Here is a 27,711-nt window from a genome sequence, read left to right on the forward strand (position 1 = left end):
CTAAACTGCAAGGGGTTTTTGGGGGGGGAGGGAGGGGGCCGAATCTGTGTAAAGCCAAAACTAATTTTTGCACTCTGTAAAAATTAGGCACATCTGCATATATTTTCTCATTTGTACTGATGGGCAAACTCTGCTCAGCAATCCTCATAAAAGCTCTCATGGATGAAAAAAATGAAATCTGAAAAATTAAGGGAACACCTGTTTTTTTTTTTTTAAAAATGCCCTTCTTGAGAAAAAGAAGTCACTTACCCTTCCCCCCCCCTTTTCCAAAAGTTAAGCTTTCTTGGTTCAGAAATGGACCTCATTCTATGCCAGGCCACACTCTGGAGCAGGCACAGGCAAACTCAACCCTCCAGATGTTTTTGGGACTACAATTCCCATCCTCCCTGACCACTGGTCCTGTTAGCTAGGGATCATGGGAGTTGTAGTCCCAAAACATCTGGCGGGCCAAGTTTGCCTGTGCGTGCTCTGGAGGAATATGAGGTCCCAGCTATAACCAAGTAGCTTTTCAATTTCAAATGGGGAAGCATAGGTGCCGGCTCCCTGGGGCTCTGAGCACCCACAAAATTCCCCATGAAGGGGCCAGGCACCCACAAATTTTGGCGCCAGGGCCATGCATGTTGCATGGCACCCACGGCCCCCGGGCACCCACAGTCGAGGGGCCAAGCTGCACTCCTGCGGGGAAGGGTTGGATTTTGGTGGTAGAAGCTTGCATGCCGAATGCCTCGGGTTCAAATGCAGCAGCACCTCTAGATAGGACTGGGAGACATCCCTGCCTTAACCGCTGGAGAACGGCTGGCGGTCAGTGCAGACAATATTGAGCCAGATGGTCTGATTCAGTATAAGACAGATATCCATGTGTATCACATTTATATATCACATTTGCCCCCATTGCTATTCATCTGGCATGATTTATTCTACTTGAGGGTAGGGAGAGATGCAAGGCCCCAAATCCATCCTTGATTACTTAAAAACCTGCTCAGCTCCCATGCCTCAGATTTCAGAGGTCAGCTGCCTGCACACTTGCAGGTTTCTCCTTGTAAAAGTAGTACTTTTCTTCCTGGAAAAGTGGTCCCTCGGGTTAAGAACTTAATTCGTTCCGGAGGTCCGTTCTTAGTCTGAAACTGTTCGTAACCTGAGGTACCACTTTAGCTAAAGGGGCCTCCCGCCACACGATTTCTGTTCTCATCCTGATGCAAAGTTCTTAACCCCAGGTACTATTTCTGGGTTAGCGGAGTCTGTAACCTGAAGCGTCTGTAACCTGAAGCGTCTGTAACCCGAGGTACCACTGTACCCGTGAGGGCTGAGAGCATCTTTCGTTGCAAACAACAGACCCAGAAAAATGGAGGCTGCCTGCAGGCCGAATCCTGCACACCCTACTATAACCGCCAAACATTTTGGAGGGCACAGAATATTATCCTTTCCTAATCCAGCGGAGTCTCCCTTCTTCTGGCAAAAGTGTAAGGGGGGGGGAAGCGTTCCCTCCCCCTTTCAAAAAAAAAAAAAGAAGAAGTAGAAGCCGCGAGGGGGTTAATGTCAAAATCTGGCGGGATTATTGGAGTCACAAAAAAGAGAGTCGTCCAGAGCTGGAGCAATCACTGAATTCTTCCCCCAAGTGTGTAATTATGTGGGAGAATAAAGCCAGTGGAATCGCGGCGGATTACGGCCGAGCAGCTGCAAACCCCCTTTTGCGCAGTCGGAGCAGCGGGAGAATTAGCTGCAGCTGAAAGGCAAAGAGCAAACCCGTCTCTTGGCTCCTTGCTGGCAAAGTTAGCTGGGAAGGGGTCGAACCGATGCCTCATAATTTGGAGGTGGGAGGGCGACAGGAGGGGGAAGAAAGGAGGGAATAATATTCTGCGCCGCCTGGCCAAAAGATCCTGGAACTCTGGGGCTCGCTGTGGAAAACGCCTCCAGGGAATTACTGGAAAATATCTCCAGGGATATTTTGAATTATGGTGCTGGAGGAGACTCTTGAGAGTCCCATGGACTGCAAGAAGATCAAACCTCTCCATTCGGAAGGAAATCAGCCCTGAGTCCTCACTGGAAGGACAGATTGTGAAGCTGAGGCTCCAATACTTTGGCCACCTCATGAGAAGAGAAGACTCCCTGGAAAAGACCCTGATGTTGGGAAAGATGGAGGGCACAAGGAGAAGGGGACGACAGAGGACGAGATGGTGGGACAGTGTTCTCGAAGCTACCAGCATGAGTTTGACCAAACTGAGGGAGGCAGTGGAAGACAGGAGTGCCTGGCGTGCTCTGGGGTCATGAAGAGTCAGACACGACTAAACGACTAAACAACAACAACATCTCCAGGGAAGACCACATGCAAAGTCGTAAGCGCTTGCTTAGTCTTTATACACAGCTGTGGAACCTTTTCCATGCATCCTCAGCAAACCTCACAACAGCCTGGCCAGGTAGGTCCGTATCCCCCATTTGGCAGGTGGGGACCTAATATTGAGAAGGAGCGAAGCTGCAGTGCGAAGCTGCGGCAGAGAAACATGCCAAGCAAGGTCAGCACCATGTTGTGGGCAGAGTGCCTGATTAGTACTGGAGAGACCTGGGTTCAAATCTGTCCTCAGTCGTGAAGTTTGTGCCAGTCCCTTGTCTCTCACCTTAGCCAACATGGCAGGGTTGCTGTGAGGATATAAGAACAAAGTTCTCCTTAGAGGATGACCAGGATTAAAATATAGCATCAAGGTCGCCAAGCAGCAGCAGCAGCACAAGAAGGGGGCATTAGGCACAAAAATGGAAGCAAGAAGAATTACTGACGAAAGAAGAATGGAGGATGAAATTGATGGACTATGCCGAATTAGATAAATTAACAGGAAGGATCCGAAACCTGCGGAATCAGAGATTCTTAGAAGACTGGAGTAAATATATGAACTATTTGAAAAGTAATTGTAATGAACAGATTATGCTGGTAGGACTGCAAGAAGTTTTGTAAGGAGGATTATTTGAAACACTGCAAAAAAAAAAGACTATGAAGAGAAATATTAGTTAATGATAAATAAGAGTAATAGGAAAATTAGGAAATGCATAATAAGTGATAAGAATGAAAAATCAATCAAAGGTGTTGATGGAAGTCTAAAACATTGTGTAAGATAAGAAGTTATGTTATATGACTGTTGGAAATGATATGTTAAAAAAACCAATAAAAATGTATAAAAGAAGAAGAAGGGGGCATTAGGGCAAGACAGGTGGCGCTAAATTTATGCTCACTTTGTTCCCATAATCCGCACTCCAGCCAGCCCTCGCCTGTTCTCTTGCTCCTACATTGCAAGCCAAATGTACCCCGTCTTCCGACTCAAACACCAGCCGGGAACAAGGGGGACTCCACACATCCAGCCAACGCAAGGCAATCTGGGTCAATTAGATTGAGTGGCCCGGGGGGGGGCGCAACCATGGATGGCGGCCAAGCGTGGGCGAGTCACTTTTGCAAGGGGGGAAATTGAGGCAGCAGCCATTCCTCCACCTCCCTCCCTCCAGCAGGCTGGTTGGGGGTGGAAGAGACAGGAGTCGTGGTAAGGCTTGGCTTCAGCAACTGAGTTTGGGGCTGCCCCTTGGCTCTCCGCCAGGCTGTGGGCGATTCGGTACCCACTGAGAAGCGAGAGGACAGGGCGTGCAGCCAAGGGACTTGATGGCAAATGCCGGGTGCCTAAATCGTCACGCACCCAGGTCCATCCATCTCTCTCTGTCTGTCTCTCACACCCACGGCCGTGGTCTGCTTACTGGGGAAGAGAGCAAGGACGTAAGAAGCACCTCGCTGGGGGAAATCTGTCTGAGATAATAAGGAGAGTCTGCTGGATATGACCAATAGGCCTTCCAGGCCAGCGTTCTGTTCTCACAGTGCCCAAAGAGATGCTTCCCATGGGAAGCACATAAACAGGACCTGAGCACAAGATCAACTCTCTTCTCCTATGGTTTCCAGCGACTGGTGTTCAGAAGCTTTGCCGCCTCCAACCGTGGAAGCAGAGCCTCGCTGACAGCCTTACAGAATGCCGCGGCGAGACTCCTTACGGGGTCCTTGCCGCAAGATCACGTTCACCCGGTGCTATACCAGCTGCACTGGCTCCCGGTGGAGTACAGGATCAGGTTTAAGGTGCTGGTTTTAACCTTTAAAGCCCTATACGGCCTAGGACCCTTGTACCCACGGACTGCCTCTCCTGGTATGTCCCACAGAGGACCTTATGGTCTTCAAACAAAAACATCTTGTAGGTCCTGGGCCACAGGGAGGTTAGGCTGGCCTCAACCTGAGCCAGGGTTTTTTCGGCCGTGGCCCCGATCTGGTGGAACGCTCTGTCACAAGAGACTAGGGCCATGCGGGACTTGACATCTTTCCGCAGGGCCTGCAAGACAGAGCTGTTCCACCAGGCCTTTGGCCAAGGCACAGTCTGACCCCCTCCCTCGGTAATCCTCGCAGAACTCTAGCCCAATGGCTGCCATTAATTTGATTCTGAATTGATTTTAGAATGCATTACAATTGATTGATTGTGATTTGATGTGAACTGTGTTGCTTTTATTGTTGTTGGCCGCTCTGAGCCCGGTTTCGGTGGGATACAAATATTTATTTTATTTTTATTATTATTATTACTACTACTACTACGACTACTACTATTATTACTATTATTATTGCCCTCTTGTGAATTTATCCAATCCTCTTTTAGAGCACAGACACTCCCACCGCCCCATCCAGAACGTGACCGAGGGCAGCAACGCTTGAGAAGGAAAAGTCACACGCATGGGAGGTACCGTATTTTTTGCTCTATAAGACTCACTTTTCCCCTCCTAAAAAGTAAGGGGAAATGTGTGTGCGTCTTATGGAGCGAGATGTCCTGTCACTGAGACGCAGCCCTTCACCAATACAGGCAGAGAGAGAAGGTGAGGAAAATGCCCCCGGGTCAGGAGAAGAACTTCTGTCCCGGGTCCCGAAGAGGCTGGGAAGAGAGGCCAGCTGCATGGGCTGTCAAACAGCAGCCCCGCTGGACTTGCCCATATTCAGCTGTTGTGTTCTTTCGCCTCTCCCCTCCTTCCCCAACGCTTTCTGTTATAAGCTCTTCTGGGAAAGGACTCTCCCTCCGTTCGCACTGCCGGGCGCATTGTCATGCATGCAGCGATGGTGCTATTAAAATGAGAATGCATGACGAAAATAAGAATGCAGGGTGGAACTGCAAAATGCAACGATTTAAGAAGAGGGAGTCGGCCACCAGCAGTTAAAACTGGGCCAGCCAAGGGCGGCTTTCTCCAGCTCCCGATCGTCTGACCCACATTCAGGCAAAGTACAGGCGAAAGTTTCTCCGTTGCAAGGAAGAAATAAACATTTTTTAAGCTGTCAAACCCGTCTCCCCCTTACGTGCTCGTTCATTTGGAAGATTCGCGAAGGGCTTAATGAAAGAGATCGCTAATGGTGTGCAAAAGGAGCTGTAGACAAAACAGGAGCTGAAATCTACAAGACCATTCAAAAAACAAATGCAGGGGGTTGGACTTGATGACCCTTTAGGTCCCCTTCAAAATCTATAATTCTATGAAACTACTGTGATTGAAACACAGATAAAAATCAGAAAACCTTTGAACGTAAGGATAGGCAACTAAACGATGCCCCTGGGTGGGCTCTTAGATTGTGTCTCTCTTTTTTGATTCTGTGCAGGAGACACCCATTCTGTACACTGATCGGAGACAGGAATTTTTGCTTCCATCAGGGGCTACATTCCCTTGGGCGTCATCTGTCAGGGCTGCTGCTCAGGACAGTCTCTCTGGCTACATGAAGCACCACAAATGTTAAAGCACTATGATTCCACTCTATATAGCCACAGCTCCCCCCCCAAAGAATTATGGGACCTGTACAGCGGTACTTTGGTTCTCAAACTTAATCGTTCCAGAAGTCCGTTCCAAAACCAAAGCGTTCCAAAACCAAGGTGTGTTTTCCCATAGAAAGTAATGCAAAATGGATTAATCTGTTCCAGACTTTAAAAAACAGCCCCCAAAACAGCAATTTAACATGGATTTTACTATCTAACGAGACCACTGATCCATAAAATGGAAGCAATAAACAATGTGCTGCAGTCACACAATCAATCAATCAGTAGTGGAACCGGGTTCCACACAGTCACAGAAACAAAACAAAAAAGAGCCGCAAAAACAAAAACGCAAAATAAATAGCAAAAACAGACAGACCTCAGCATAACACTCAAAATGGAAGTATGGCACTCAAATCGGAAGCGTAACACTAAAGGAGCATGTTCGGCTTCCAAAAAAGTTTGCAAACCGGAACACTCACTTCTGGGTTTGCAATGTTTCAGTTCCAAATTGTTTGAGTACCAAGGCATTTGAGAACCAAGGTACCACTGTAGTTAATTAAGGGTGCTGAGAGGTGTTGGAAAACACACACACACCATTCCCCTCTCCCAGAGCTACAATTCCCAGAGCAGTTGAATCCCTCTTCCCTCTGGGAACTGCAGCTCCTAACAACTCTCGGCACCCTTTGCAAACTACAGCTCCTTTTAGGCAGGGTGTTAACGGTTGAAAGGGAGCACCTTGAACTAAACCCAGAAACTGAATTGGCAATAAGGCAGCTGGTCGAGGACTGGCCTAATGTGATGTGACCTGCTTGCTCCGAACAAAATATCCTGCAGGCTGCATTCTGGATAAATCAGAATGAAATTCCTGGCTGTTCCTTCATGTTTGGTGATGCTCCACAACTCTGTCACCTAGATGGAGCAAACTTTAATTCGGAGCCTGATCTCACGCGAGGGACAAGGAAGGAGCTCATAGCTGTCAACCTTCCCTTTTTTTTTTTTTTTTGCAGGAAATTCCCTTATTCCGGCGCCGTTTCCCACTGCTTCGCACTGCTATCCCGGATTGTTAGATATCCCGTAGACTGTCCCCGGGACAGGTGAGGCTGCTGATCCCTTATTTTCAAATCTGAAAGTTGACAGCTACGAAGGAGCTCCCAAACACTCTTTTTATTTATTTTGCAAAACCCACATACCTCCGGATCGTAGTAAGACCTCCAGGGGTTTACAAGAAATATTAAAGCAGAACTTCCAAACCCTCCTGGTTCCCCTCTCTCGTTTCCCCCACGTCAAATTTTAGATCGTAAGCAACTAGGTGGCAGGAACATGTCCCCTTTGAACTCTGCAGAGCACTGCAAACACTCAGGGCCCCATAATATAACCCTGAGCAAATTCAGTTTTATGCTTGCTGTCTCCCACACCCCTTCCTTCATCCCATTTCTTCCACACTGGGTGACTGGGGGGTGGGGGCGGGAAGAGAACTGAAAAATCAGGCTCCCTTTTACTTGTCAAATTAGGGCCAATTTAAACAATTGGTCTCCCTCCAGATGTTTTAATAAACCGCTGATTGATTAATCAACATGACCTTAATATTTTTCCCTGGCTAAGCCCCGGGAAGATCTTTGCTGGCGGCATTAAAAACTGCTGCTAATTGCGCTAATGCGATTGATTAGGAAATTGGCCCTGGGTCAAAGATGGTAATTAGTACAGGGGAAATCGCTGGCCAACAGCCCCTTTTGCGGATGGGGGTTGTTGGGGGGGGGGGGGGAGAAGAGAGAGAGAATAATTTGCCCGTCAGGCAAGGTGCTGCAAGTCAGGATTCCTGGGTTCTAGCTGCTTCTGCCCAGAGGCGACATTTGCAAGTGGTTAAGAGTTTTACGGGTTGTTATTTGAGGACGGGTGAAATTCAGGCTTCCGGGACCTGCGTTCTTTTTCTTCTTCTAAAACTCCAAGGTCCACTCAGAACCAGCGCAATTATAAGGCAGTCAAATTCAAGGCACGTCTGCACCATAGATTTCACTATGGCTGCCTGCAAAGAATTCTGGGAACTGTAGTTTCTTAATGGTGCTGTGAGGAGACCCCACCACCACCATTCCCTTCCCAGAACTAAGATTCCCAGAATTCCCTGGGAAGAAGGATCAATCGTTAAATCATTCTGGGAATTGCAGCTCTGGGAGAGGACCAGCGGGGTCTGCTAGCAACTTTCGGCACCCTTCGCAAACTACAGCTCCCAGGCCGCTCTGGGGGGAAGCCACAACTGTTTAATGTGGAATCATAGTGTGTTAAGTGTATGGCGTGGCTGCAAATCGTTATGTAACTTACGATTCTGGCATTTTCACTCCCAGGATAAAGTGCTTGGGCAGATTTTCTACCTCAAGTGTCAAAGTAATTCAGCCAGTATTTTTCGCTTCATAAGACGCACTTTTTTCCTCCTAAAAAGTAAGGGGAAATGTCTGTGCGTCCTATGGAACGAATGTGTGGTCGATCGCTGGCTCCCTTTCTGGCCCTGCCCCATTGCCCTGGCCTCCATTGCTGAATGTTCTGCGGACGGAGGCCGTTTGTTTCCCCAGCGACATGTGACTGGCTGATTAGATTATCTGTCTGGAAACTGTAGAAATGGCCCCCTTTCCTGTCCTAAAGAAGCTGCAGAACTGTGAGTTGAACCCCATAAAAACAAGATTTTTTTCCCTTTGCAAAGTAAGCTCAACAGCTTTGAGCTGATCCTCAAAAAGGGGGGCTTTTCCCCTCTGCAAAAGAAGCTGCACAACTGTGAGCTGATCCTTAAAAAAACAACAGGGCTTTTCCCCTTTGCAAAAGAAGCTGCACAACTGTGAGCTGATTCCCCCCAAAACAGGCTTTCCCCCCTTTCCTCCTCTAAAAACTAGGTGCACCTTACAGTCAGGAGTGTCTTATGGAGCGAAAAATACCGTATTTTTTGTCCCATACGACGCTCCGTCCCATAGGACGCACCTAGTTTTTTTTGGGGGGGGGAAATAAAGGGAAAAAAAATTCCCCTTTATTTCCCCCCCAAAACCAGATTGGGGAAACCGAACCAGGTCGAGGAACAGCGGGATGGCGGCGGTGCGCCTCCTTGCTGTCCCCCGAGCTTGTGGGGCTGGCTGATGTCTGTCCAGCACGGCGGGCGCGGCGGGCGGCAGGCTGCTATCCGCAGCGTGGGGAGCCCTGCAGGGAACTCCCGCAGGGCTCCAACACACTGCGGATGTCTGCAGGCGGGCGGGGCGCTCTGCTTCAGGGCGCCCCTCGCGCCGGGCGGCAATCCGCAGCGTGGGGAGCCCCGCGGGGAACTCCCGCAGGGCTGCCTAGGCTGCGGATGTGTTCCCGAAGCGCCGGGCACTCTGCCTTAAGTGCGCCCGGCGCTCCGGGAAGCAGGCTGCTATCCGCAGCCTAGACAGCCCTGCGGGACCTCCCGCAGGGCTGCCTAGGCTGTGGATGTGTTCCTGAAGCCTGGAGAGCGAGAGGGGTCGGTGCGCACCGACCCCTCTCGCTCTCCAAGCTCCAGCGAAAGCCTGCATTCGCCCCATAGGACGCACCCAGATTTCCCCTTCATTTTTGGAGGGGAAAAAGTGCGTCCTATAGGGCGAAAAATACGGTACATCAATTTGCAATTTGAATAGGAGAAGCAGAAAATGGGACGGACCATTTTCTGTACATCCTCCCAAACCGGGATGCATGTCTTCCTGTGCGATCTCACTGTGAAATCACGGCACCCTAAATGGCAGCCATGCTCTTGCATAAGAAAACAGGATGTCCTGTTTTTTCCTGGGACACTTGCGGGGGATGTTTTCTGCTCCATCTTAGGCAGCAAAATGTATTGGGTTAGCACCCGCCAATCAGAGCCAAGTGAAGTACAAAATAATGGGGGGGGGGGGCGGACCAAGCACAAAATGGCTGACTCAGGGAGCAGGAGTCGAACCCATTACCCTTCCCCCCTGGCCCCTCATAAGTCTAAACACTTGGATGTCCTGTAGCCAGGATGGATCTTCACCCAAGTGACTAAGATCAGAGATCCTAGCAGAAAATTAGAAAACCTGCCAGCAGAGTTGCATCAAAGAACCAATTAATATTTATGTTTTGCAGGTGAGAAAGAAAGGGGCTGCGAGATTCAGTTTTATGAAATGGGAAAGTTCTGCAAACACTGGTAAGTCCCATTTTACAGCTGGGGAACACTGAGGCTCAGAGAGACACAATCCTCCCAGGGACCAGGGGCAAACAGGACATTTGCACTTTCCTGAAACCCTTGAGAGTTGCTGCAGAGAATACTGAGCTAGAGGTCTAACTCTGTATAAGGCACCTTGTTATGTTCCTGTGATATCGTAGCAGCTGGCAGTACCTTGGAAAAAGGAAGCTGCAGTTTTTGTTCAGCGCCTTCTTTAAAAACAGATTTCCCACTCCACCTCCCCACCCCTCTCGCCAGATCTGATTAATTAATTAAATCAGATTAATTAGTTTTTTCTTGGTGGAAATGTCCAAGTTAAACTGTTTGGTCAACTCCAAGAGAAGCTTGAGGAGGAGGAACAGGTCAGTGCAAGAAGTTAAAGAAACAGGGATGATCTGGGTATCTGGAGGTCCCAAACTCTACCTGTCTTAACCCCTCTTTTGCAAGCTGAGTTGCACCCAAAGTTCCAGAAAAAAGGAACCTGTAACAGTTATGTTAGAATTACAGAACCGTACTTCTTGAAGGGACCTGAGGGTCATCTAGTCCAACCCCCTTCAATGCAATGTTGGGCTCTAACTCCCAGCCGCGCTGGCTGGCGCTGGTGGGAGTTCTAGTCCAGCAACATCTCTGGGGCGGGACACAGGTTCCCCAGGCAAGGCGTGAAGGCAACAGCTCTCCCCTGTGGATCCAACACCTGATATTCAGAGATATGCTATTCCCAAGGCTGGAGGCTCCATGGAGCTATCTCAGAGTGGCCAATAGACTTTCCCTCTTAAAAGAAATGGCCTAAACCTTTAAAAAGGACATCTAAGGTAGCAGTCCTTTCCCTCTTAAAAGAATTAGCCTAAACCTTTAAAAATAAAAAATGGCATGTAAGGTAGCGGTCATCACACACATCTTGAAGCAGTGAGTTCCACAAGTTAATTGTGCATTGTTGTGTGACCAATATTTCCTTCTGCCCACCCTGAACCAACTGCCCGTCAATTTCACTGGATGAAAGCTGCCACTCCCAGCTACTAGTATTACCCTCTCCACAGTTCAGGGCCCAAACATCAATTTCCACACACTATGCCACTAGTCCTCATTGTAAAAAGCAAACTCACGCAGCACACTCTGCCCATAAATTAAGCACTCGGGCATCCTAATTCTCTGTTCTGACCCCGCTTAGGCCCTCCAACACCACTCTCTATTTTTAAACCCTCTTCCAGGACACAGCTGCAGCAGAACAATAGGGGAAAAGCCCTTCCATAGTTTCATAAAGTTCTCGGCGCTCATTTTTCCTAGCTGATCATTAACAGAATTCACTCTGCAGAGATTTTGGCTCCTCTTGCAAACAGGGTGCCTAAGAGTGGGGTGCAGAGTTCAGCTCAACAGCAAAATGCCCCTTTCTCAGTGCTGGAATTTGCTTTTTGAGGGGGGGGGAGAGGCAAAGGGGGTGCAGGAAGAGGGGGAGAAACGGACAGCACCTCGCCCAGCCTCTCCAAACAATAGGCAGATGTTTATCCCTATTTCATGGAACACTCGTTATTTGGCTGATAATTACCCCGCGGGTAATGATAGTAATCAGAAATTGCTGCAAGCCTGTATTCTTCCAAGGCAGTTAATTTATTTAATTACACACTTTGAAGCTGCATTATTTAAATGGTGATTTATTGCATGGCTAATCAATGCTATTTTATCTGGGCAAGCGCCTTTGTGCGGTGCGTGCGTGAGCGCATGGGTGTGTTGGAATGAAACGGCGCCCTGGCCTTTTCTGCGAGGAATTAGGGATACGGGGAGAGGAGGAGGGTGAGGAGGAGGAAATGGACAGGCTCTGGGGGAGACGAGATTTAACCGTGTCATGCAAAGAGGGCGCCAAGAAGGACGCAGGTCTTGCGAGAGACCGGCAGGAGGGGACGAACCGCAACTCAGCCGCAGAGCATGCAGAAGTCCACAAGTTCAATTTCCAGGTAAAGGGATCTCAGGTAGCAGGTGATGGAAAAGACCTTCCTCTAACCAGCGGTCGCAGAGAGTCATTGCCAGTCAAAGTAGACTGTACTATAGGGTTGCCATCTTCCAAAAAGTGAAAATTTGGACCCAAAAGTTGCTGAGGGCTGGCAGCATTGAGATAAATTCAACAGTGCAAACAAGTTTTGATGCATGCAATAATGGAATACTGAACGGTATAGTTTTTTTGTAAAATATGGAGGGATTTATGATTTGTAAAATGAACCATGGAAAGAGAAGAAGGGGAGTCACTGATATCTTATGGATGTAAAAGAAGTATTTTAAATTGTAAAATAAAACTTAATAAAACAATTATATATACACACACACTGCTTTTTTCTGAGGGGGACGCATACCCCTAAACATTTTGTGAATCTAAGTTGGGCCTCACTGAGGGGCAGTATTTCAATATGGGTAGGAAAATAAGAGTACCCTTAAACATTTCTTTAGGAAAAAAGCAGTGTGTATATATGTGTGTGTGTATATTTACACACATACACAAACACACAAGTTGTTGAGCTTTGTTGTTGTTTTGCCAAAGTTGTTGCTGAAGCTTTAAGCAATTTTTAAGGAGATTCGCCAAAATCTACACTTACGGCATGAGTTGCCATAAACCCAGATTTCCCCTTACGTTTCAGCGAATTCCACCTGGGATGCTGTTTATGAGGGCCAAAACCCAGCTATGTCTGAGAAATTCTGGACGTATGGCAGCCCTCAATGCCTTTGCCCTGGTAGGGGGCAGCTTCTTAGGATCTAAACAAGGGGGAGCCCAAAACCTTTGGCTCCAGCTCCCTTCCAGAGGCAGCGATGGTCACTGCCACTCTTACAGCTAAAAAAACAATCCAAGTCGCCGTCCCTCATGGCCCATGGACAATTCCACACGCATCTGCCACCCACCTTTGCCAGGCGGGGAAGGCCCTTCCGCCCGCAGGCTCCAGGGCGGGTCTCCGTGGTTGGCAAAGTCCCGCATCTTGAGGTAACTGATGGTGAGCCGGACGATGGAGGCTTTGTCCAGCTGGCTGGTGATGGCTCCGGGCAGCGGCAACATCTTGGCCAGTTCATAGAATTCGAAGTTCTCCTTGCCCCGGCGAGAGCGTGCAGCGTTTCGGGACTTCTCCTTGCGCAGGGCCTGGAGGCTGCGGAAAAACCACCATCATTATTACAGTGGACGTTCAGGTTGCGAACGTGATCCCTGCGCGATGCACGTTCACAACCCGCAGCGGCGCATCTGCACACGCGTGGGTTGCGATTCGGCACTTCTGCACAAAGCGCGATTTAGCGCTTTTGCGCATGCGCGAAACCCAGAAGTAACCCATTCCAGTACAGTGGTACCTCGCAAGACGAATGCCTCGTAAGATGAAAAACTCGCAAGACGAAAGAGTTTTTCGGTTTTTGAGTTGCTTCGCAAGACGAATTTCCCTATGGGCTTGCTTCGCAAGACGAAAACGTCTTGCAAGTTTGTTTCCTTTTTCTTAAAACCGTTAATACCCAGGGTGCATTGCTTGAAGAGGTGCAGTTGCGACTTGACTTCGAGGAGCAACTCACAGCACGCGGTGTGGTAGCCTTTTTTGTACTTCCGGGTTTCGGCAGGTCCATAACCCGAAAAAACGCAACCTGAAGCGTCTGTAACCTGCGGTATGACTGTATTTTTATTTATTAAATTTATCTACCATCCCCTTCACCCGAAGATCGCAGGGCGGCTTCCGGTATAAAAACACAAAATACGGATCGTGGCGCCCGCCCTGTGGAACGCCCTCCCTTCAGATGTGAAGGAAATAAGTAGCTATCTTATCTTTAAAAGACATCTGAAGGCAGCCCTGTTCAGGGAAGTTTTTAATATTTAATGCTGTATTGTTTTTAACACTCAATTGGGAGCCGCCCAGATTGTCTGGGGAAACTCAGCCAGATGGGCCAGGTATAAATAATAAATTATTATTAAATTATTATTATTATAACCACCAGCCTCCTGAACAGGACAGAGATACGGGCCTGCCCTGACCAAATGCCAACCGACGGGATAGAAAGCCTTTGCCGGCCATTTAACCGCTCACAGAGCAGCAGGACCAGCCATGAACGTCAGACGAGGCCAACAGGCACACTTAAAACACATAGAATTGTTGTAGAGTTGGAAGGGACCCCAGTGGTCATCCAGTCCAACCCGCTGCAATGCAGGAATCCCGCTTCTGTAAGAAGCGCAAAAGGGTTTCCATTTGTTCCCCCAGCCCCCACTTTTCCTCAGAGGTTCCTGTTCAAAATACTAAGAGAAAGATGGTAGTTATATCGTATGAAATGTCTCAGAGGAGACACCTGTACCAGGGTGGATAAAAATCAATGGGTTTTTTTTAAAAAAAAGGAAAAGCCTTTTTTTTTATTTAAATTGGATTTTTAAAATAAAATGCTTTTGGAGGGAAAGTATTTCTAAAGATACGTTTTCTATTTAAGTTACATTATAGTCCAAAGGCTATTCATCAGGAAATAAGGATTTAAGTTTTTCATGTGTGCTAAAACTCAGTCTAAGGTGTTTTTTTTAAAAAAAAATTGTTTCACCACATCAGTTAACAAACATGGATACATATGCTATAATGTTATTGTTTTAGTTAAATAAATTGTTTAAATTGTAATTAAGGAAAAGATTATTTTTCTCCTTCCAATAAAGTACACCAGAAAAGTTGCGGATTTTTCGGGGTTCTTCCCCGGCCGGACTCAACTCTCGGGCCCCGGACTCTCGGCCTGGTGCGCCTGAGAGCCCGGGTGCCCCACACCCCTAGCACCTGTGGGTAAGACGGCCCTGCCTCCAAGCAACCCTGCAATAATAATAATAATAATTATTATTATTATTATTATTATTATTATTATTATTATTTATTTATTTATTTATTTATTTATACCCCGCCCTTCCCGGTTCAGAAAACCGGGCTCAGGGCGGCTAACAACAAATTTAAAACACTTAATTGATGCATAGCTGTCAACTTTTCCCCTTTCTTGCGAGGAATCCTATTCGGAATAAGGGAATTTCCCTTAAAAAAAGGAAATCGTTGACAGCTATGAATTGATGCAACAAAAAACAGCATAAAATACCGTATAAAACGTGAATAACAATAAATTCAGAATTCAAAAATCAATTTGGGGGGAAATCCATCCAATAAACATTAGATGATCACCAGGGCTAGCTGGCTAAATTAGTCCAGGTAGGCTCGGGTTCAAGAGGGAGCAGCTTCATGACCGAGCAAAGACTTGAACTCAAGATCGCCACAATCCATGCCACAGCGGCTATGAAATATTACGCCCAGTAGCCCCAAGAAGGGAGGCAGTAAATGGAGGCCTCTTACCAAGGCACCGGCTGGTTCTTCACTAATAAGCCTTGCAGGAAATCCCATTCCACGCTGACGCATTTCACCTCGCTGCCGTACAGGGCTGCCATCTCAACCCCGGAACCATCCGATTTCGGGGCAGCCTCAACGCGTCCTCCGATGGCTGGTTTCCGTTAGGGAAGGCCACAAGCTTCTGGAAAAAGAGGGAAATTGGAGTTACAATGGGGGGGGGTCCCCTGCTCTTGCCTTTCTTCTCCCCAGTGTTCAAAATTCCCCAGGCGCCAGGAGAGTTTTGCAACTGTCGCGGGTTCAATGGCGAGATCTCCGGATGCCAAACTGGCGACTGAAATCTCCATCTATCTGTTAAATTTTGGATACTGCCCTGTACCCGCAGGTCTCAAGCGCTAGCCTGTATATGAAACATTAAAATCCTCCTTGCCAGAGAATTATAAGTCATACCGCTGGGTGGGCTGTACACTTGATCTGCTGCTCAGCAAAGTTTTCTTGCGGGGGGGTTGTTACCAAAGCCTCCCTCAAAGCACATTTTGACCAACTAAATCAAAGCACAAGGAAAAGCCAACACCAAATTCAGCAACTCTGGAATATGCAGATCTTTTTACTTCATCCTGTGAACGCCGTTTTCACACAGCAATCACCTGGAGCCAAAACTGTATACAATGCTGTGTATATTCTCTCTTGCCAACAAAGGTCCGTATAGTTAAAGCTATGGTTTTCCCAGTAGTGATGTATGGAAGTGAGAGCTGGACCATAAAGAAGGCTGATCGCCGAAGAATGGATGCTTTTGAATTCTGGTGCTGGAAGAGACTCTTGAGAGTCCCATGGACTGCAGGAAGATCAAACCTCTCCATTCGGAAGGAAATCAGCCCTGAGTGCTCACTGGAAGGACAGATCCTGAAGCTGAGGCTCCAATACTTTGGCCACCTCATGAGAAGAGAAGACTCCCTGGAAAAGACCCTTATGCTGGGAAAGATGGAGGGCACAAGGAGAAGGGGACGACAGAGGACGAGATGGTTGGACAGTGTTCTCGAAGCTACCAGCATGAGTTTGACCAAACTGTGGGAGGCAGTGGAAGACAGGAGTGCCTGGCGTGCTCTGGTCCATGGGGTCACGAAGAGTCGGACACGACTAAACGACTAAACAACAACAACATATTCTCTCTCACACATACACACCAGCCCAAAAGAGAAGATTTGAGTGCGCAGCGCAAGATTCTTTTCAAAATCAGTGCCAAAAAAAGCACTCAAGTTTCTAGTCCTCATGCCCATAAACATTAAATTTGATCTGAAGAAGAAGAAGAAGTGTTTGGATTTGATATCCCGCCTTTCACTCCCTTTAAGGAGTCTCAAAGCGGCTAACATTCTCCTTTCCCTTCCTCCCCCACAACAAACACTGTGAGGTGAGTGGGGCTGAGAAACTTCAGAGAAGTGTGACTGGGCCAAGGTCACCCAGCAGCTGCATGTGGAGGAGCAGAGACGCGAACCCAGTCCCCCAGATTACGAAACTACTGCTCTTAACAACTACACCACACTGGCTCTCAGATCTGCAAGTCTCAATCAGCAGACTAATCAACAAAAGCTTCTGTCCAGAGGTAAGGAACCATTTAGATGCTGCTGGACAAGAACTCCCCTGGCATTGCAGGGGGCTGGACTAGATGACCCCTAGGGAACCCTTCCAACTTTACAATTCTATGATCCCATGGTCCCTGAGCGTTGGCCACGCTGCCTGATGGGAATTGGAGTCCAACCGCCTTGCAGGGCTCTCGCCCCCCGCTTGAGCCAATCAAACGGCAAAGTCTGAGAGCGAAGGGCAAACACGAAAATGTTTTTTTCCTGGTGCATTAACAGTCATCCAGAATTGAAAGAAAAATATTTCCCAACAGTGACTGGAAGCACGTTTACTCCAATTATCATAAAAAAGTGCCCTGTGCCATGATTTCAGAAATGGGGGGATTGATTTCAATATTTCAGCAGTGCATGCACTGGCTAGTCAACTGGAATTTTTCTACACATTTCAGAACCTGCCCTGTGACAATGGGGTGCACTTACTTCTCCGGCACCCCCCAACATTGTACCTGCCGTACGTGGCTTCGTACATCCCAGCCCTTCTCTGAACAGCGTGGATTGTGGCGGAAACTGGTATGATTTGTTTGCAAAAACGCTTTGCAGAGAAAAACTCTGACTCCTCATCTGACCTGGCTCTGCATGGCAACACCCTCTGGGTTCCATGATGGGCTTTCCCCAGCTCCTTGGGGTGGCTACGGGTGAACACCCGCCGCTGCCTTTGTCCAAACTGCCGGGCCACATTCTTGGAAGGGACACCAAAGGTCATCTAGCCCAACCCCTCTGCAAGGCGCTTATTTCACAGCAGGAAATAGCTGTGAGTCACTCCAGGCTGCAAATCAACCGACCAACTTGGGGCACAAATTTTAATTCCGGATTGGGGAACCATTTTTCACCCAAGGGCCCTATTCCTCTCCCCAGGGGCCACATGGAAGCAAAAGTGGGTGGGGCCATGAATTTGGTTTTTAACCCTTACATGGTAGGCCTATCTGTAACGGTAGGCTAGTTTCTACAGACACTCGCACTCGCCTCTCTGGCTTCCATCGAGACTAGAGCAGAGTTCAAAGACACAGTAAAGGGTAAAGGGACCCCTGACCATTAGGTCCAGTCGTGACTGACTCTGGGGTTGCGGTGCTCATCTCGCTTTATTGGCCAAGGGAGCCGGCGTACAGCTTCCGGGTCATGTGGCCAGCATGACTAAGCCGCTTCTGGTGAACCAGAGCAGTGCACGGAAATGCCGTTTACCTTCCCTCCAGAGTGGTACCTATTTATCTGCTTGCACTTTGACGTGCTTTCGAACTGCTAGGTGGGCAGGAGCTGGGACCCAGCAACGGGAGCTCACCCCGTCACGGGGATTCGAACCGCCGACCTTCTGATCGGCAAGTCCTAGGCTCTGTGGTTTAACCCACAGCGCCACCAGCGTCCCCAAAGTCACAGTACAGCCAGGCAAAAACAGTTGGGGTGGGAACAGGGCCAGTGAAAGGGTGGGTCCTAGGGAAGGTTCTAAGGGCCACATAGAGAAGCCTGGAGGGCCACACTGTTCAAGGTTCCCTAATCATGTTTCATAGAATCTGATGGTGGATGATGGATTCAGCAAATTCATGGAGCAGGGGGTCTGTGGATGGCGATTCGCCACAATGGTCCAGATGGAACCTGCCCATTCAGAAGCAGTCTACCTCAGAATGCCAGTGGCTAGGAAGCAGCAGTGTGACGTAGAGGTGCCTGGGGCACCTGACTGACACCTGTGGAATTGTGGGAGGACGACACTCTGGACTCCATATAAGTAAGTCAATTTTTATTTATTCCCCGCCCTCCCCGGCCAAGACCGGGCTCAGGGCAGCTAACATCAAATATCAAATACATTAAAACACAATCAAACAATTGATTAAAATACAGCTTAAAAATTAAAATCAGGATAAAATTAAATGACTGCCCACGATTTACAACCATAGGGGTCGGGAACCTCAAGTATTCCTCAGGGCCAGCTATCCATTTTGGTCCTACGTGAGAGGAAAAATGGGCCAAAGAGGTAACTTACAGGGTCCCATAGAGGGGGTCAAACTGGGCCTGGACTGAAGGCCAGGAGGAACAGCTCCATCTTGCAGGCCCTGCGGAAGGATGTCAAGTCCCGCAGGGCCCTGGTCTCCTGCAATAGAGCGTTCCACCAGGCTGGGGCCAAAGCCAAAAAGGCCCTGGCCCTGGTTGAGGCCAGTTTAACCTCCCTGAGGCCCAGGACCTCCAAGATGATATTATTTGCAGACTGAAAGGTCCTCCGCAGGGCATACCAGGAGAGGCGGTCCTGTAACTAGGAGGGTCCTAGGCCGTAAAAGGCTTTCAAGGTTAAAACCAGTACCTTAAACCTGACCCTGTACACGACAGGACCTAACGGTCAGGGGTCCCTTTACCTTTAGAGTCCCCATTAGCTAGATCAGACCAAAGGAGACCCCCCTAGTGTCGCACCCTCTTCTCGCCTGGCCACCCCAAAAGTGCACAAGCAGGGCATGAGATGCGCTAGCCCTCAGCTGCAGCTGGAGAAGCAGCGAATTTAATCCTGCCCTAGTCGTGCCTTGAATTTTGGATTCGCTATTTTGCTCCTTGCTGTGAAACAGCTCAGAGAGAGTTATACTGCTGAGCTGCCTATACAGTCAATTTTTTGAAAGTATACATATTTACACTCACATTAATTTAGGGAAAGAGACATATAGAAAAGTCGTATGACACTGGGGGGGGGGCGGGGGGAGAGAGTAATCTGCCTTTTGGGATGCAGAAAAGAGACCCTGAAATAGCTCTCCATTTGAAAACAAGTTTGTATTACTAGGGTGGGAGGAAGTGGCGCAGAGGGAAGAATGGAAAACTGCAGGGCTGACAAACTCTCCGAGCAGCAAGAAGCTGAGCTCGAGAGAAGAATCTTGCTAAAAAGCCACTAATTGCAAAAAAAAAAATTATTAGCATAAACTATGACACAAATTTAGCTCAATTATCGCTGACTCCCATTGCTGGAGTTATAATTAAAAATCCACAGAGCTGGCAGTAAAAATCCAGAGAGAAGGAGACCTTCCTAAAAATAAAATATAAATAAATCGAGCACATCACCATATTCTTTGGAGACAATAAAACAAAGGGGGCACAAGGGATTTCAGGGTGGGCCCTGGGAGACCCGAGTTCAAATCTATCCTGTGGAGTCAGCCTTGGCTAAGTCACTAGCTCTCAAGCTCAGTTTTCCCACTGTAAAAATACATCTAAATATATTAGTGGGTTTCCTCTCCCCCATTGTAGTTTCTGAACTGTCTTCAAGGGCAGCCCCATGCGGAGCATAGGGCAGTAGCCAAGCCTAGAGTTAACCAGGGCATGGATGATTGACACACAGTCCTCCAGGATATCAGGGGTCAAAAAGCGAAGGATTGCCAAGCACTTTGAATAACAAAAAAGTGATACTACCAACATGAGACGTCACCTCTTTTTCCCAGTTTCCCTTACAAGCTTCTACCTGTATGGCTGGGCAAGAGTGAACAAAACATCTGGGCAGTCCAAAGTAATAATATATCGCAGGGGTCGGGATCCTGCACTCTCCAAATGCTGTTGGACTCCCAATGGCTCCAGCCACCATGGCCAGCCATCAGGAATTACAGGAACTGGAGTCTGGCTAAACATCTGGAGGGCCACAGGCTCCTGGGCCTCGTACTTTTGGAACTGTACCTCTGGGCATGCACAAAGGGCCTTACCCTCACCGCTTGGTGACTGCCACCTGCCCTGCTCCCCCTTACATATCAGGCAGAGACCTCTGTCCCAGCCGGACAACGAAAGGATCACAGAGACCTCTGCCCAACGTGTATTTCTTTCAGAAACGAAATTTTGCTTTTGCATCATGACAGATGCAGTGTTAGAAATGAGCCAGGCACATTTAGAGACCGGCACGGATCAAATTGCGATCTCTGGATGCCAGCTTGGCGACTGACATCTCCATCCGGCTGGCCCCTCCAGCTTTCTTAAGCAGTTAAGCAGAAAGAGCTTATTTGCTGCATTTATATTCCATCCGTTTCTACAAAGTAGTACCCTATAAGGAAGGTTAAGAGGCTGTGACTGGTCCAAGGTCACCCAGCGAACTTCACGGCTGGGTGGGGATTTCAACCCTAATCTCCCAGCTCCCAGTCCGACACTCTAACCACTACACCACACTGCCTTCCTAGAGTCCTTCTGCTATGGGCAGTTCTATAAACCAAGAAGGTAAATTAAATGTGGGGAAAGCGAAGTGTCACTGAGAGAAGGATCTGAAATATTTTCCTGAAGGCTTGAATTTGTTTTATTCTGGATTGTTTTGTTTGATGTTTCAATGTGGTGTAACCCGGTTTGAGGTGTTTTCTTTAAAATACAAAGCGGTATAGAAATAAAATTAATAACAATAATAATAAAAACTATAGTTTTTTTAAAAAAGTGCCCAGACATTCCGTTTTGGGACCATAAAGGTAAAGGGACCCCTGGCCATTAGGTCCAGTCATGACCGACTCTGGGGTTGCGGCGCTCATCTGACTTTATTGGCCGAGGGAGCCGGCGTACAGCTTCCGGGTCATGTGGTCAGCAGGACTAAGCCACTTCTGGCGAACCAGAGCAGCACACGGAAACGCCGTTTACCTTCCCGCTGGAGCGGTACCTATTTATCTACTTGCACTTTGTGCTTTCGAACTGCTAGGTTGGCAGGAGCAGGGACAGAACAATGGGAGCTCACCCTGTTGCGGGGATTCGAACCGTGACCTTCTGATCAGCAAGCCCTAGGCTCTGTGATTTAACCCTTTGGGACCATAACCTAGGTCTAAGGTGCCATTTGGCAGTCATCTTAAATATTTGAATTTCTAACACTGCCTGATCCAGCAGGACTCTACTTAAGTGACTGGCCACACTGGTTAAGAATAGAGACTCCAAGACCAGAGGCAGTGTGCCGTAAGAATTGGCCGGGGGCCCAGCTGTGAGAGTTGTAGTACAAACAGTCTGCAGGGCGCCTGGTTGCCAAGGCCTGGTTTAAACGGACTGCACATACTCATTCTGCTTCACCTCAACTAACCTCGGTTTCCAAACAAAGGTCCGTATAGACAAAGCTCTGGTTTTCCCAGTAGTAGCGATGTATGGAAGGGAGAGCTGGACCATAAAGAAGGCTGATCGCCGAAGAATTGATGTTTTTGAATTCTGGTGCTGGAGGAGACTCTTGAGAGTCCCATGGACTGCAAGAAGATCAAACCTATCCATTCTGAAGGAAATCAGCCCTGAGTGCTCACTGGAAGGACAGATCCTGAAGCTGAGACTCCAATACTTTGGCCGCCTCATGAGAAGAGAAGACTCCCTGGAAAAGACCCTGATGTTGAGAAAGATGGAGGGCACAAGGAGAAGGGGACGACAGAAGAGGAGATGGTTGGACAGTGTTCTCAAAGCTACCAGCACGAGTTTGAGCAAACTGAGGGAGGCAGTGGAAGACAGGAGTGCCTGGCGTGCTCTGGTCCATGGGGTCACGAAGAGTCGGACACGACTAAACAACTAAACAACAACAACCTCGGTTTCAAAGCGACAACCTAACCAAGAAGAGACTCGCGACATCCAAGCCCCCTTGGACTGTGCCAAATAAACTTCTCGCCCTGGGGTGCAATTCGCCAGAAGAGGAGGAAGGCAGAACAGTCTATCGGAAAAGCTGAAAATAAGTATTATCTGCAGTGGCTGGGAATTCAAGAAAGCAGGAGCAAAAAGTGGCTCTTTTTCAAGCATCAGCATAGAGTTGGCTGTACCCGGCAGGCTCCGGAGGGGGGGCACACCCCCCCCAAGCCTCTCCTTTCTCCTCCTCCTCCCCGCATTCGATGCGTGAGTGCCCACGCATACCGATCCAGAGGCACGCACAACTGCACCAGCACCCTCTCGCACATACCAATACAAAACCCACACCTCTCTCGCATATAAAATCGAGATCATCAATAGACGCTGTGCACCGCGCATACCAATGCCCTTGCAGGCCTGCCGGTTAAACACCTTTGCATGTTGAGGATGGCAGAGAGAGAAATTCAAGATCGGTATACAAGGCAGAAAACAAAAGGGAAATAAATGCCCTTTTGCCTAGAAACACGCCCCAAGTGGCAGAGAAGACACCCAGCTGAGAAACGGGGATTAGGAAACGCTGGGTTGCGCTCTACCAAAATCATTCATGCCACCATCTCTGACGGCAGTGGTAAGGAAGCGAAGCCCCTGGAGGAGAAGGATCTCCCATTCATTCCAAAGGAACCATTCATTCCACACAGAGCCCCTCAAAGTATTCTGATGCATTTGGCTTCTTCCTGGGGCCACTGTGCTCCACAACTCAGATGCAGCTTTCATCTCAGAGAGCTCAGGGGTGTGAGGGTCTCTCTTCCCGTGCCCTGAAACCAGAGGGGATTTGAAACCAGACTGGGAAGGTTTTGGTGTGGTTCCAGGAAGCCGACCCAACCTGTTTAATTGGCAGGAAGACGTGTGCAATCAAAGCATCTCTTCAACCACATCCAGCTCTTAGAAGTTGCCCCACAGACTTGGGTCCACCTAGCTCAATACTGCCTACACGAACTGGCAGCTGCTCTCCAGGGTCGCAACTAGAAAAGAGACCTTTCCCGGTCTCACCTGCTGGGGACTGAACCAGATACCTTCTCCATGCAAGTAAGATGCTCTACCGCTGAGCCTGCCTTCAATCTGGCCCTGAGACAACCTGCGCCGATTCCCCCACCCCAACAAAAACTGGCAGGGGGCTCAGCGGCACAGAGCACACTTTGCCAGAAACGGCAAACCCTTTCCTTTTAAACCTGGCAAGTAAGAAAGGGGGAGATTGATTTATTTTAAAGAATACAAACCATTTGCTTTCTGCAGTTTTAATCAAAACTTTGGGGGTGGGGGTCAGGGTTGAAGAAAAGTTCTGCTAGCTCCTCAAATAAAAGAGCATTTTTTACAAGAGAGTTTCCTGCTGGCAGCCCAGGCTCGAAGGGAAGTGTAGCACACAAGGCTGGACCATCCGCCATCAAACACACCACCCATCACTTCTAGCACATCTGAAGGCCTGATAGAAACATGCGGAGGCTTTCCCCTCCTCCCCACCCCACCCTGGGGCATGCAAAAGCTCCTGTGTTCAATTCATGGCTGGAAAAGACTCCTGGCTGAACCACTGTAGACAACACTGAGTTAAGTGGACCAACATTCAGCTTCCTACATTCTTGGCCAGAAGTAATATTAGCTGGCCAAAAAGCAGTCCAATATGTGGCTGTTTCACAAGCCCAGTTAAAGGTGTGGAAGAGAGGAAGGGACACACACTTGTGTTATAACGAGTCCCTGAAATGATAGCCAGGAGGATGAAGGCAACTCTCAGGAGCTTTCTGCTCTGCCTTTAGTTATCCCTGAGCTCTCCAAAGCCCTCAACATCCAGGTTTTGGCAGAAGCTCCACACGAGACGCCCAAGCTGTATACCTGCATGCAACCAGATTCTGAAGCTCTGCAACCCAAACACCTTTTGACGTCTGTGTTCCTTCCACAAAAGCCCAGCTAAACCTGGAGCACAGTTTTCCAAAACGTCGCCTTTGGATCTCAGGAACAAATGCACACATTGCGAGGTCTGAGTTCCCTCGCTTTGCTTCTGCCCTAAGCAAAAAACCCGAAAGCATCCCTTTCCAAAGCTAGAAACTCTGTCCAGCCTTGAGCTTTGCAATTCTTGACCCCAGCACTCAAGACCTGCAAACCTGTTTTTTATGCCATCAGCTGTTGGACAGGCAAAGTTGAGGGGAACAGAGGCTGCAACCTCTGAACACGTGCAAAGTGCCTTTCCCCTCCCTGCTCACTACACCTGCAGCTGAGAGGGGGAGAAAGCAGCCAGCAAAGCTGGGAATGGGGAGCTCCAGCCTCAGCACCTCTTTCACAGAATTAACCAATTCTTGGCTCACTGCAGAGAAGGTATCATAGAAAACAGTGGCCATGATTCAGAACCACAAGGGCCAAATTGGGGACAGGGGATGCACTTCTTGCCTGATTCAGATTTCACCAGCGTGACTGCCTAGTTGACTGTTCAGCGGTGAGTCGATTTATTTATTTGCTCATGCCTATCTTTTGCTTCTGGTGGAGCAAAAACAAGCAACAATTGTTTCCCCCCCTCCTCCGCCCAGGAAAAAAAAGCCCTCAAGTTTGGCACAAAGCAAGGCTGGGACCATGCAGCCCACTCTGGGCAAACACAGAAGTCACCAGACAAGATGCCCGCAGTTTGCTCTTTGGCACCCCAGAAAGATAAGGGGAGAGGAACATCCCAGGCCAGAATTTACAGGAAGCAAACTTCTCACTTACCTTTTTCGCTTTGGCTGGATCCTGTAAAAAGCTCCTGTTAAGTCACTCACTGAACCCACCACCCTGGATTATGGGGTTCAAGCAAGAATTATGGGGGTGGCCTTGCTTCTTCTGAAGTGGGGGGACGACTCACCCCACCCCTCCAAGCCTAAATCTTATCGGAAGTTGGGCACAGGGAAAGCACCAGATGGAAGAGGAGAGTCAGATGGTGGGGGAACCCCACACTGGGGGAAATGGAAGGAGGACCCCACAGAATCGAGGGCAGGGAGCATCTCTGCCAAAGGGCAGAGGGTCCCAGCAAAGCAGCCAGGAAGCAGCCAAGCACCACCATCCAGCTCTGGGATAGTGCAAGGAGGCCGGACTCCCAAAGGCTTTGACTCTGCAGGAAAGGAGACATCAGACATTCCTTCACCCCAGCTTGACCCATCTATGGGTACCCACCCAGTGCCTAATGCAAGTCACGTGACCCCAGGAACCTCTCATCAAGCACCCCCCCCCCGTTCAGGGAGACATCCACCCCCACCAGGAACTTTGTGCTCCCTTCCTATATGGGGTTCTCTCTCCCCGCCATTATCTGAGACATCACCGCTGCTCCAGACAATTCAGACAAGCCAGGTCACAGCTTCAGGGTAGCCTCACCACTCCCTCCACCACCACCCCCCATGTAAAAAAGTAGGTGCACCCACTTTCAGGCAGCCTCCATCGAAACCCCCTCGCTTCCTGCATTGCAGGGGGTTGAGCTGGATGACCCTGTGGGGTCCCGTCCCGTCCTAGATTCTCCACCCAGTCCCAACTTCGCGCCTCCCTCCCACTTTCTTCTCAACCGTCTTTCTGCTCCTCACCCCAAACCCCGTCTAGGGGCTCCCCCAAATGGAGGCTCCAGCCTTCAGAAGAGCTTTCCTGCGCCCCCTCGCCCCCTTTCTCTCCGAATCTTCTCACCCTCCTCCCCAAAAACCCACGTTGCACTACGGGGCCCCCAAAACTTTTCCCTTTCCCCTCTTCGTCCCTGAACCCTCACCCTCGGGGGATGGGGGGTCCCCCAACCACCTCGCCTCCCGCTCAGGCGCTCTCGGATCCCCCCTCCAATCCGCCCCCAAACTTTCCCCGACGACCCCACCCCAAGGCGCCCGGCGCGCACGTGCTCCGCTCCGGGGCCGCCGGGGGCTCGTCGGGGCGCGCCGGGCTCCCCGCGTCTCACTCACCGGGCGCGCATGATGGCAGCACAAGCAGAAGAAGCGGCGGCGGTGGCGGCGCCCGGCGCCTCCTCCTTCTCCTCCTCCCCGCGCCCGGGACGCCCCCGCCGGGAGCTGCCCGTCCAGCGCGGCCTCGGGGCGGCCCGGCGGGGAGGCTCCGCCATAGAGCGGGCGATCGAGGGGGCGAGCCGGCCAGGCGCGCACGAGGAAGGGAAGGGAGGCGGGCCGGCCGGCCGGCGAAGGCGCGTCCGCCCCGGCGAGCCCCGGCTGCGCTCTCGCTGGAGCGGGTGCAGAAGCAGCAGGCGCCGCCGGCGCGGCTGCCTTTCACATGGTGATGAGCGGGCGCGGCGCTGCGCATACTGATGCCGCCTCCGCCCCTCCGCCGACTGGACGGGGGGGGGCGGGGGAGGAGGAGGAGGAGGAGGAAGGGGGGGTCGGCCCGAGCCGAAGTTGAGCGGCCAGGGCGCTCTGCACGCGCGCAGGGGCGCTCGTCTCCACGCGCGCACGCACCAGACACACACAAACCCGCCGCTGGATTCTGGAAATGCGCGCAGGTTCGGAGCGGGCAGGCAAGGAAGATGGATAACCGCCTTTTGTTCTTGAAGGGAAGAGGTGCTTGTTGCGTGAATATATACAAGCAGGAGTTGATCAATCGACAGCTGATGGATAATGGGAAAGGGATTTTTTTTTAAAAAAATAAAAATAAGTAATTGTAATTTAAGGAATGAAATGGGGGTCAGAAATCAAAATGTAATAGCAAGCAGTGGGGGAAAGCAGGGACGCGTCTAGGACGCAAAGCGGGAAAGCAACTTTTGGGGGACACTGTGTTAAATTTGATGTGATTTGGCACTGATGTTGTCCAAAATTGGGAAAACTAATAAATGTTATTTGGCAAAAAGAAGAAGAAGAAGAAATGCGTGCAGACCAAAGCCAGAAAGCGTCCATGCATTGAAAGAAAAGCTGAAGAGCAGCAACCACAGAATCAGAATTGTAGAGTAGGGAGGGGGTCCCCCAAGGCCATCTAGTCCACCCCCGCACTGTAGGAATGTAGAAGCAACATCAAAGGTGTTTAATCATTCTTTACTTTTATACAAAGCCAGTTGTTGGAATTGCCTCTGAGCATACCAAGAGTTTGCACTCGAAGACATGAATCTAACATGGGTTTCTGCTGGATCATGGAGCTCCCCTTTGTGGCTAGTTACATTTTATTTGCCAAATATTCCTCTAACTTGCGCTCTTGAATGAATCAGTATTCACTATAAAGGTTTGTTCCTTGTGTTAAGGTAAGGAATCTCAGTATCTCCTCTCGGGGTTTTCCATTTATTTATTCTAATTCTTCTTGTTATTATGAGT

General features: G+C 49.3%; 1 protein-coding gene across 2 annotated transcripts in view; it reads right to left on the reverse strand.

The window, feature by feature from the left end:
- Positions 1-26,702, reverse strand: part of NPAS1 (neuronal PAS domain protein 1) — a 97,028-nt gene extending 70,326 nt beyond the window's left edge. Inside the window, exons 1-3 of one of the 2 annotated variants that reach the window (XM_083626980.1) lie at positions 26,368-26,702; positions 15,282-15,456; positions 12,850-13,088 (exon numbers count right to left, since the gene is read on the reverse strand). In XM_083626980.1, coding sequence (XP_083483106.1) covers positions 12,850-13,088; positions 15,282-15,373 — 331 coding nt within the window. In that variant the 5' untranslated portion in view covers positions 15,374-15,456; positions 26,368-26,702. The remainder of the gene's footprint in view (positions 1-12,849; positions 13,089-15,281; positions 15,457-26,367) is intronic. The other variant, XM_083626981.1, reaches the window with a different exon arrangement.
- Positions 26,703-27,711: the final 1,009 nt, after the last annotated feature.

The sequence above is a fragment of the Podarcis filfolensis genome (assembly GCF_964270895.1).
Source record: "Podarcis filfolensis genome assembly, chromosome: 8".
Taxonomy (NCBI): Eukaryota; Metazoa; Chordata; class Lepidosauria; order Squamata; family Lacertidae; genus Podarcis; species Podarcis filfolensis.